The sequence below is a fragment of the Triticum dicoccoides genome, chromosome 2B, assembly GCF_002162155.2.
Source record: "Triticum dicoccoides isolate Atlit2015 ecotype Zavitan chromosome 2B, WEW_v2.0, whole genome shotgun sequence".
NCBI classification, from domain to species: domain Eukaryota; kingdom Viridiplantae; phylum Streptophyta; class Magnoliopsida; order Poales; family Poaceae; genus Triticum; species Triticum dicoccoides.
Window position 1 is genome coordinate 590747442 of NC_041383.1, and position 11407 is coordinate 590758848.

An 11407-nucleotide genomic window follows, 5' to 3' on the forward strand; every position below is an offset into this window, starting at 1 on the left:
CGGACGATCTGGCAGCTCACGAAAGTGAGCTCACGATGCCTGAAAGCATGCACGCTAGGTGTGTGCCACGTAGGGGGTTAGGCACGGAGTGGTTGCTGCCGTGATGCAACTGCATGTTACTCTTTTGGTCATGTTTGAGAGGACACGACAGGTTTGCCAAAAATAGAGGGGGAGTGGACACGATAGGAGCGGCTAGCGAGGATAACTCGTTTTTGGGGCTCAAAATAGTGTTAGCGCATTCGGAGACTTCCTTCGGTTACACATGCGCTGTATTTTGTTTGAACTAATAATGCTGCCTATCTATAGCTATCGGTGAAGTAAAAAACCATTTCCCACTTCTAATATATTGCGATGAGACATAATATCAATACGGGTGTTTGGTCTAGTGGTATGATTCTCGCTTCGGGTGCGAGAGGTCGCGAGTTCGATTCTCGCAACACCCCTCTAATTTTTTAATAAAGTTTTACCCTAGTCTGATCTCGTGCTGAGTTATAATGCATTTGATGGTTTTTTTTTTTTTGCGGGGGAATGCATTCGATGATTTTGTTGCATGAAATTGCACAAGTTCTGGACGCTTTACAACCAAGTCAGCTTATCACTGTGAATGTAAGCACCAATTTCGGAATTAAAACCTCCCTATGGTTGGACCTTCAGCCTCTAACCCAGTTTGGTCGATACTTTGGAAATTAAAAATCCCAGGGAATGTTAAAACGTTCTGCTGGAAAGCGCTTCATGGCATCCTCCCTTTGAAAAGCATTCTTGCCAATAGGCATGTCGGGAGCATTGGGCAATGCCCGATTCGTTCCCAAGGGGCTGAAGATGTGCGCCATCTTCTATATTTGATTGCTGGCGAGAACTGGGACTTACAGATTTAATTGTGGAGACGGCTGTCATTGATAGATCGGGATCAGTAATTCTAGAACAGCTTCTCCGATCCTCTGATCAATGTATGCCTAATAATTTACCCGGCATCGGTCTCAAAGAAGGAATTATGGTTACATGCTGGTACCTATGATGGTTGAGAAGGCGACAAACACACCAGGAATCTAACCAGCGCACTCCTGGTACATAACCAGGAGTGCGCTGGCAGTTCGCACCATTTGTCTGAACTTTGAGAGAGCTTTTTCGCCCAGGACTATGAACAGGATTGGAGTTAAATGGAAAAAACCAGGGGAAGGATTCATTAAACTTAATGTTGATGCTTCCCGACGAAATGAAAGGCTCCACGCGTGCGGTGGTCAGAGACGCTCATGGTGTTGTTCTAGCTGCTGCTTGCTCTACCATTCAACATGTCGATGGTGCTCAGACAACTGAAGCAATAGCGATGCACTCTGCACCAAGGCCTTCTTCTTGCATACATTGGGCTTAAACTCAATCCAGATTGAGTCTGACTCAATTGAAGTGGTAAATGCTTGTGCTGGACATGACAGAATATGGAATGGAGCTTCCGCAATTTATGCAGATTGCTTTATTATGGCTGGGATGATTGGAAGAGTGGACTTGCACTGTGTTCGCGAAACTAATGAGGTAGCCCATAGCTTAACAAAATTTGCTTAGGAGAATGGTACTACCACTAGCTGGTTTGAGGACCACCCTGATTTTTTGGTGAATGCCATTGCAAAGGATGTAACTATTTTACCAGTGAGGCCCTGTTTGGGTTAAAAAGACAGGCCTCCGCCCGTCATTTTTGTTTCCTGGCCGATAAGTTACACCTGTAAGTAATATAAACTCATATTAAATTACTCCCTCCGTTCAAAAAAACTTGTCATCAAAATGGACAAAAAGGAATGTATCTAGAACTAAAATACATCTAGATACATCCCCTTTTATTCATTTTGATGACAAGTATTTTCAGACGAAGGGAGTACATCGATTCCAAGCGAGGCCTGAAATAAAGTACTACCTCCGTCCCGGTGTATAAGTCATTCGCGTAGTTCTAGGTCGATAATTTAACTATCTAAATATGTATTATATGTGACAAAAAATATATATTTAGAAACTACATCCGTGTGAAAATCTAGTGGTATACTTTTCATGACATATAACACATATTTAATTCCTTAAATCGATGACCTAGAACTACGCGAATGATTTATACACCCGGACGGAGGGAGTAGCCATGATGGCATTCCCTAGAAAACATAAGGATCGTTCCATTTACGGCAACATTGATGTGCCTAGACCAAACGTTGATCTCCACGCCATCCCTGGACCAAACGTTGATCTCCACGCCATCCCGCTCCACAACAAACCAGCAAGGTGATCTTCATTCCGGTATTCCCTGTACGGAGGATACATTGGTTGGCTGAATTATCTTCTTAGTGCCAGATGCCAACATGGCTGTGACTTTTCAGCTGACCATTTCAAGCCGAGCAGCCAACTGGCCATATTTTTCTTTCCACATTAGCTAAACGTTACTCGGCTAACTTTAGCTAATGGACCAGTCTATTACTCGACTACCATTATGTGAAAAGACTATGAACTCCACCAGCGAGTATTTTATCGTTTCAAACAACAATACAAAGCTTGCTTATGGCCAGTTTGGTGTTCTGAAATGTCAGATGTACATTATCTTCACAAAAACTGGCTCACGGGACGAAAATTCAATCTATACACATGAATACTGTAGAAGTCTGAAAGTACGCTGTTCAACTATTGAAATCAAACACCTATAACCTATGTTCCTCCTCAAAACCCCTAGAAAATATGTGGGACTTTGCTCGCCAGAACACGCTCGCGTCTTTCGACATAAGCATGTGGGAACCATCCCGCTTTTCCCTTGCATTCACCTTCCGCCCAACCGTTGCTTGACACCTGAGTTCGGACAAGACATTGTCAGATTAATAACGGAAGCCACAAGACGGTATGTGCAGCTCCTAGGACCACGCATAGAGAACATTAATAACTTGGGAGAAGCTTAAGAGCACAGATATGAAAAGTCTATTTACCTTCCGGACGATAACGATGTCGCCAACTGATAAGTTAAGCTCAAACTCACTCTCAGCCTCGAAGGAATCGAGCGCCTGCATCATAAGGAATACACAGAGCACATTTAATAAGCCTCCCAGATATGATCAACTTCGGCCCTGTTCGGTACCACTCCGCTCCACAACTCCGGGAGCGGAGTTGGTGGAGCTACAGTTAAAAACGTGGAGCTGCACTTTCCGCGCTCCGCAGATTCTGGGAGCGGGCGACTACCGAACAGGGCTTTCGTGTACATCTGGCATGCTATCTTTATGTATTGTAAATATGTCACACCTCTCCCAGGAAGAAGTCGACGGAGTTAACTGCCTGATCAGCAGAAGTGGAGGCAAACATGCCATTAACTTCGTCATATGATGGTGGCGGCGGTGACATATAACTTTCTGCTGCAGGGGGTGGAGGTGCTTCGATTTTTTGGCGCTCAGACACCATCTAGCAATCAAAATAGTCATTAAATTCATCCATCAGTGTTTCCATATGCTTCATGTCGCACAGTCACACTCTGGGATGTGCCAATTGAAAACTAAGAATTCAAGAAAATATAACAAATGCTGGAATCTCATACTTCTTCTTCCAAATGGTCAAGGATCTCCAGGACTTTCTGATGATAAGTTCTCTCGGCCTCAACCTTCGGGCCAGAACGCGAATGTCAGTGACCACATAATTTTCTCACGATAATTGCATAAGATTTTTTTTAATGGGCACAGTTGATGGTTACCATAGCAATGAGGCGTTGTAATGTCAATCTTTGCTGCTGCCCCTCTACAGCAGCCATAGCTGAAACCGCTTCCTTACCTAACCCCACCATGTTTGACTTCAGTTCTTCAAGTTTATACTCAGCTGCCTCCAACTTTGATATCACATCGCTATTCCCAGCTGATTCTCTTACTCTGCTTTGACGCCTTGAAACTTCAACGACCTACGAAGGGCAAAATTAAGATAAATACTGCTGTTCGTACGAAAGAAATGATGTGCCCCGAGCACATAATTACTTATATGTTGTTCAAATTCAGGGTGACTCAATTAAATTACATGATCTGACATTGTGACAAAATGATGCATGAAGTTCTTAAATGCAACATAAGCTTATCAGAACTGCTGACACTAAGTATTTAATTGGACACTGAAGAGCATGAATTGGCAAATTGGCATTGATATTGCTGCTTTGGAAATGATTAAATTTAACAGTTCAAGTGATGGAAACACCCTTCAGATGAGAGGCTGAATTGATCTGTCCATATACACAGTAACAGTGTGATGGTTCCTCCACACAAAAATAACAAACGCGCAGTAGAGAAGCAAAGCCAGTTCAGAGAATCCAGTTATATCCGTCATTTTACTCTACACATATGATGTTCTCCACTGTGCGTCTATGATACTTGCAATATAAGGAAGGCATGGCAGTAGAAGCACAAACTAAACATGCTATTATAGTGTGGAGTTGCGGACCATGTAGCTTATCTAGATCCTGAATGAGTGTTGTCCTCAACTTCCAAATAACTACAAGGGAATTCCGGAATTATTTCTAACATCAAGAATACAATTTTATCATTGCATAAGATGTACTTATATGTGAGCAAGGATTTTCACCTGAGCATCAGCTTCTTGCCTTATTCTGTCATATCTCTGGGCTAGATGTCTAGCATCCTCTAGAGGGGCACCCATTACCATTGCCCGTAGAGGCTCTGCCACCTAGAATTCAATAATTAATTACACACTGTATCAATACATATTATACCCTGATTACACACTTAGATGTAAAACTACAAAAATAAATTTGTTCGGTTATACTCCAAATGATATACAATTTATAAGAAAATAAATATCCATATAGGCATTTAAGGAGTTATGCATTTTCAAATATATATATCATATAGCCTAACAAGTTCATTTAACCATGTACATGAGTTAACATATAGTAAAAACTATGTGCACTAAAATTCATCAGCAGGATCTTGTCATAAGGTAAAGGGTAAATCCAGCACTTGGAAAATATACCTGAGTACCAAATGCTTTTAGCATGTTCCCGCGTTCCTTTTCTATCAGTGAACGCGCCTTTCCATAGTACGTAGCAGCTCTGGATAAAGTATTACCACTTGTACATGTGTTTTCAATGCCATATTTCTGGCTATCATCAGACAATTTGTTCCCTGCAAATTTAGATTATATGTAAATACATAATTAATAGTATACCAGACCATTGATTAGTAATGCAAAGATAAAAAATGCTCCCCTGGGCTAATATACAATTGGAGGAACATACCTATCTCCACTTGCTTAGATCCTGTCACTATGTAGCCCTCCACACCCCGAACGACGTCCCTTTGAAAATGCTGGCAACAGATGCCAATGTTTTAATCCAAAGGAAACAATGTAGAAAGAAAAGACGATGAAATTGTGTTACTCATACTTTGGCAGCACGAGTGGATAAGTAAAGTTTTTCCAATCTGTGATGTAGTTTAACTTCTGACTCGTCTGTGAATGCATTATCAGAATTTCCATAGCCACCAGCCCCAAACTGCTTAAACACACCCTGCAACAGCAGATACATGTTACAATATTATTTTACTCATGCGAAAATTGGGAAGTTATATGTTTTGATGCCACTAGCAGGGATATACATTAATTTTATTATTATTTGGGTAGATATCATGTAGTATGTGTGGCCAGTTATAGCTCAGTAATATCTGCTCAGTATAAAGGTTACATACAAGTGATTCCAGTTTTGCAATGCGTGAGAGGTAGTTGAAAACGGGGTGCTGTTGAATTTCTGCTTCACTTGGCAAAGCACAAGCATGAGTAGAAAAATACTACTCCCTCCGTCCCATAATATAAGACGTTTTTTGACACTACACTAGTGTCAAAAAGTGTCTTACATTATGGGACGGAGGGAGTAGTATGTGTAATTACAGTATTGCAAATTATAAGTTCACTTCAGAATCTTGAGATCGCATTACTCAGCTGGTAGTTCTTACTATAAATACATGAACAAACATCCATACTATGTAGTAAAGAAAGGATTTTGTTAAGTTCTAGAATCTTAACAGTAAACCACCTTCTGCATTTCCAGACAACATAGTTATCTCTGAGGCAAACATAACCATGATATGTAGTTGGCTTCTAGCCTATAATACCATCAGCCCGAGTGCTCCTAAGGCAATGTAACACGTTTATTTCAGCCGATCATCGTACGATTGCGCGAGATGGATGCAAAGCAATCAGGTTGGTAACTAGGTACTAGTCTAAACGGTGTATTGCGACAGGTCACCCTTGCTGAGTAATGCCCCTCGCTGTGTATTGTTCTCCGTACGTGCCAGATCTCCCTTGTGCTGCTGTCATGGCTGGAGACCTAAAAGAATGCCTTCGGGTTTCTTCCCCCAAGGGTCAGGTTTTTGTGTGTGTATCCGGACAGATTGTGTTTATGGGCTTATGGCAGTTCTATATTTGGACGATTAACGATGATTCATGAGTAATCCTTTGATCAGAAACCTATCCTTCAAACTAACCTGAAACCTCCATTCATGCGTGAGAGGTAGTTGAAAATGGGGTGCTGTTGAATTTCCGCTTCACTTGGCAAAGCACAAGCATGAGTAGAAAAATACTAGTATGTGTAATTACAGTATTGCAAATTATAAGTTCACTTCAGAATCTTGAGATCGCCTTACTCAGATGGTAGTTCTTACTATAAATACATGAACAAACATCCATACTATGTAGTAAAGAAAGGATTTTGTTAAGTTCTAAATCTTAACAGTAAACCACCTTCTGCATTTCCAGACAACATAGTTATCTCTGAGGCAAACATAACCATGATATGCTATAATACCATCAGCCCGAGTGCTCCTAAGGCAATGTAACACGTCTATTTCAGCCGATCATCCTACGATTGCGTAAGATGGATGCAAAGCAATCAGGTTGGTAACTAGGTACTAGTCTAAACAGCGCAATGCGACAGGTCACCCTTTGCCTGAGTAAGGCCCCTCGCTGTGTATTGTTCTCGGTACGTGCCAGATCACCCTTGTGCTGCTGTCATGGCTGGAGACCCGAAAAAATGCCTTCGGGTTTCTTCCCCCAAGGGTCGAGTTTCCTGTGTGTATCGGGACAGATTGTGTTTATGGGCTTATGGCAGTTCTATATTTGGATGATTAACGATGATTCATGAGTAATCCTTTGATCAGAAACCTATCCTTCAAACTAACCTGAAACCTCCATTCATGCGTGAGAGGTAGTTGAAAATGGGGTGCTGTTGAATTTCCGCTTCACTTGGCAAAGCACAAGCATGAGTAGAAAAATACTAGTATGTGTAATTACAGTATTGCAAATTATAAGTTCACTTCAGAATCTTGAGATCGCCTTACTCAGATGGTAGTTCTTACTATAAATATATGAACAAACATCTATACTATGTAGTAAAGAAAGGATTTTGTTAAGTTCTACTCTCTCCGTTCCAAAATAGATGACTCAACTTTGTACTAACTTTAATACAAAGTTAGTACAAAGTTGGGTCATCTATTTTGGAACGGAGGGAGTAAATCTTAACAGTAAACCACCTTCTGCATTTCCAGACAACATAGTTATCTCTGAGGCAAACATAACCATGATATGCTATAATACCATCAGCCCGAGTGCTCCTAAGGCAATGTAACACGTCTATTTCAGCCGATCATCCTACGATTGCGTAAGATGGATGCAAAGCAATCAGGTTGGTAACTAGGTACTGTACTAGTCTAAACAGTGTAATGCGACAGGTCACCCTTTGCTGAGTAAGGCCCCTCGCTGTGTATTGCTCTCTGTACGTGCCAGATCTCCCTTGTGCTGCTGTCATGGCTGCAGACCTAAAAAAATGCCTTCGGGATTCTCCCCCAAGGGTAAAGTTTTTGTGTGTGTATCCGGACAGATTGTGTTTAGAGGCTTATGGCAGTTCTATATTTGGACGATTAATGATGATTCGCGAGCAATCCTTTGATCAGAAACCTACATATGTATCCTTAAAACCAAACCTCTATTCCCTTTTGCTGTAAAAACTCAGTTATTTTTAGAAAATAGCCAATTTGATCACCTCAAGCTCTACTTGAGGATCACAACTTCCCCCACTTCCGAACTACGATCAAGCGCAGTAAATTGCCAACCCTCTATCTCTGTCTATCCATTTCTCCGGTCTCCAGCATCAGTATAGCCTACTAAGGTCAACTGCCTCTCTAGCACATACTCCACATAAATCAGACACCAAGCCAATTACAGGCGCATCATCACCACCAAGCCGCTACTGTCGGTGCGCGCCCACCCGAGCTGCTCGGGGCACTCCACCCAGATCGATCGAGAAAACTGCCAGAGGCGGTCGGGCGAGGCAGGGGCTCACCTGGCGGGCGACCTGCTCCTTGAGCCTGGAGGCCTGCTTCCACAGTGCCTCCATAGCCCGGATTCGCGGGCGGCGGCGCAGCAGACGGAGGGGGATTCGGGGAGGACGGCCGGGCCGAAGGGGTCGCGCGGCGCGGAGACGGCGAACGGGAGACGGCGCCTTGGTCTCCCCTCCTTTTACTTTTGGTTTTCTGACCGGGCGAGGCCGCCTGCGGCTTCCTTCCTCGGAGGATGTTTTGGTGGTGGTTGGCCTCACGGCCGTGCCAGGCCTCCCTGCGCTGGAACCGCGTCGCCGATGCCCCGGGAACAATAAACGGCTCGGTCGTCCCGGGCCCGCATGGCGGTGGGTCGTTCGGGTTCGGCCGAGGAGGACGCCCCCGTACGTCCGGCCGTGTATCTTGCCAACCACCTGTCGGCGCAAGCATTCCAATTTTTTATTTAAGATTAAGAAAATCAGATCTATTATAAATGTTCAGGGAATTACACTTTGGAAGTTTTTTAGGGAACAACACATAAAAAAACATTTCAAAAGTTACACATGATGAGGAAATAATCATAAAGCTGAGAACATGCAATGTTGCAAATAATAATACTCCCGTGACCACAATAAGCCATTGCACATAGTAACAATAATAAGTATTCCCTCCATTCACAAATATAATATACACTATTTTGTTTGAATCGAATGTATATAGTCACATTTTAATGTGTTTGTTACCTTATTTTAGTTTGTATGTAGTCTACATTAAAATATCCAAACACATCTTATATTTATGAATGAAGGGAGTATACGTGCATCATAAAGAAGATGAAAGTTTTAGGGCAACCGTTTTACATTATCTGCCATGGAAAAAAAAAGTTCTGGTGTTGTGAACCTACTTTCTCATGTATTAAAATATTTTTTGGTTGCCTTATTTTGCATCAACTCTAGGAGATGCTCTGACACCCCACATAAATCTGGACTAGAAAAAAGAACCATAGGCCAACCGGGGAGCGGCCCTGTCTCGTCCCCGGCGAGATGCCAGCACATCTCGCCTCAAGGACGTTCTAAATGTCCCGGCCCAGCGCGGGAGGAATGTTGACGCCCTAGCCCACATTTTTATCACTTTTACTTATATTTCTGAAATGGAAACATAATTTATTTAAAATTTAAACAATTTTAATCCTTCAAAAAGGATATTTATGCAATGTAAATAAATGTTAACTCAGCTTTTCTAAAAAGTTGATAGCATTCAAAAACATATGCGTGACATTTAAAAGATGACCACACATTTCAAAAATACATTCGTGAAAAAAAATGTAATTCAATGCAAAAATGTTTACATAAGTAAGAAAAATGTTTCGTACCATTCATAAAATGTCCGTTTAGTTTTTAAAAGTATTTTGTACCATTCAGAAAAATGTTCGTGACATTTAAAAGAATTGTTCATGCATTTTAAAACAAATATTTGTGACATTTTTCAAGAATTTTTATACAATGCAAAAAAATGTTGACGCCTTGTTAAAAATATATCCGTGCCAATAAAAGTATGTTCAACGTGTATTTGAAAAATGTTAACATGTATTTTAAAAAGTGTTCAAAGTGGGAAAATGTTCAAAAAAGGTACGTCATATATTCGATAAATGTTCAAAATTTATGAAAATAGTGTTACACATGTATTACAAAAATTACAGCGCGTACTGAAATATAGACATGCGTTAAAAAGGAAAAAAAAGGTTAAAAACAAAGAATACAAAGAAAAGTGGTGGAAACAAAGCGAACCGAGACAGAGAACCAAAGAGAAAGAAAAAAATGAAAAATGAAAAACAAGAAACCAAATAAAACATACTATAGAAAACGCATAAACCACAACAATGTTAGTTAGTTTTTTTTCGAAAAACTTCCAATCTATTCATCTTCAATCATTGCAGTACAACGAACACCGGAAATGACAAAAACACATCTAGATTCGTAGACCACCTAGCGACGACTACAAATACTAAAGCGAGCCAAAGGCGCGCCGCCCGTCATCGCCCTCCCTTGCGGAAGCTGGGCAAAACTTGTTGTAGTAGACAGTCGGAAAGTTGCCGTGCTAAGGTCCTGTAGGACCAGTGCACCAGAACAACACCCGCCATCGATGAAGAGTAGCATACACCACATGCCCACCGATGATACTAGACCCACCACCGAAATAGAGGCTAGGCGGGGAGAACCTTATTCCATCTTCAGGGAGCTGTCATCGTCTCGTCTTCCTAAGTAGGACACAAACTCTAACAAAAGTTTAAGAAACATTTAAAAACGGAGCTCCGCTGACAAGGGTCGAGATCCACCGCGCCCCATGACCCTAAGGCCTAGTTTTTTTTTAAAATGTTCCATGCCATTCTGAAAAAGTTCACGCATTTCAGAACAATATTTGAGACATTTTGAGAAGTCTTTATACAATACAAAAAAATGCATGTAGTTTTAAAAGAATATTTCGTGCCACTAAAAGGAATGTTTGACATATATTCAAAAAATGTGAGTATTTCGAAAAAATGTTCAAAAACAAGTATTTGAAAAAACAATGTACATCATGTATAAAAAAATTAGGCATGTATGAAAAATGTGTACTAAAAAAATAGACATGTGCGGAAAGAGGAAAGAAAAGTAAAAATAAACAAAAATAAAAGAACTCGAAGAATATGAAAGAACACAGATGAAAACAAACAAATGAAACAAGGAATACCGAAGAAAACAACAAAGAAAATTGAAGAGAAAAAAGCGAATAAGGAAAGGAAAAAGAAGAAGAAGACAAAACCAAAGTAAACCGTTAAAGGAACACACACAAAAACAGCAAAAAAAAACGTGCCCAGAAAACCGGTCCCACTGTAACCAGACTTGGGCCGGACCATAATGCGCCCGCGTGGGCCAACTGTGCTAATAGACTTGCATGGAACGCTTGCGGGCCAGGCCTGTCTGAGCTACATAAATTAAGTAATTCAGCATAGTAAGATACATGTGGCGTCTGATTGCAAGATCGTGGTGGATGAAATCAAGCAAGGTACAACGTCGAATCATGCGGCAGTCATACATGAAATCATAGAGAGA

The 11407-nt window shown here is 41.3% G+C and overlaps 1 protein-coding gene and 1 non-coding gene across 3 annotated transcripts; one reads left to right on the top strand and one right to left on the bottom strand.

Annotated features, from left to right (window-relative positions):
- The first annotated feature begins 371 nt into the window (after positions 1 to 371).
- TRNAP-CGG lies at positions 372 to 443 on the top strand. Its single transcript has one exon. It is a non-coding gene; the product is annotated as a tRNA-Pro (tRNA).
- A 2035-nt stretch (positions 444 to 2478) lies between these two features.
- Positions 2479 to 8608, bottom strand: LOC119365053 (SH3 domain-containing protein 2-like). Of its 2 annotated transcripts, none has more exons than XM_037630640.1 (10): positions 8342 to 8608; positions 5393 to 5515; positions 5246 to 5304; positions 4981 to 5132; positions 4573 to 4674; positions 3701 to 3901; positions 3548 to 3610; positions 3259 to 3414; positions 2949 to 3023; positions 2479 to 2814 (listed from the first exon to the last, which is right to left on the bottom strand). In XM_037630640.1, exons 2-10 carry the CDS (start codon positions 5482 to 5484, stop codon positions 2698 to 2700), a joined length of 1017 nt encoding a protein of 338 aa, XP_037486537.1. In that variant the 5' UTR covers positions 5485 to 5515; positions 8342 to 8608; the 3' UTR covers positions 2479 to 2697. The 2 variants fall into 2 exon arrangements, with proteins under 2 accessions (XP_037486537.1, XP_037486536.1); XM_037630639.1 differs by having other exon boundaries at positions 5246 to 5315.
- Positions 8609 to 11407: the final 2799 nt, after the last annotated feature.

Bases quoted from the DNA above. Each gene is read 5' to 3' on its own strand.
- LOC119365053 (XM_037630639.1), bottom strand. From the start codon at position 8,395: ATGGAGGCACTGTGGAAGCAGGCCTCCAGGCTCAAGGAGCAGGTCGCC. The intron at 5,316-5,392 runs GTATGAGTAACA...ATCTGTTGCCAG, and splicing joins TATCCACTCGTGCTGCCAAA to CATTTTCAAAGGGACGTCGT. The intron at 3,611-3,700 runs GTAACCATCAAC...TCTGGCCCGAAG, and splicing joins TACAACGCCTCATTGCTATG to GTTGAGGCCGAGAGAACTTA.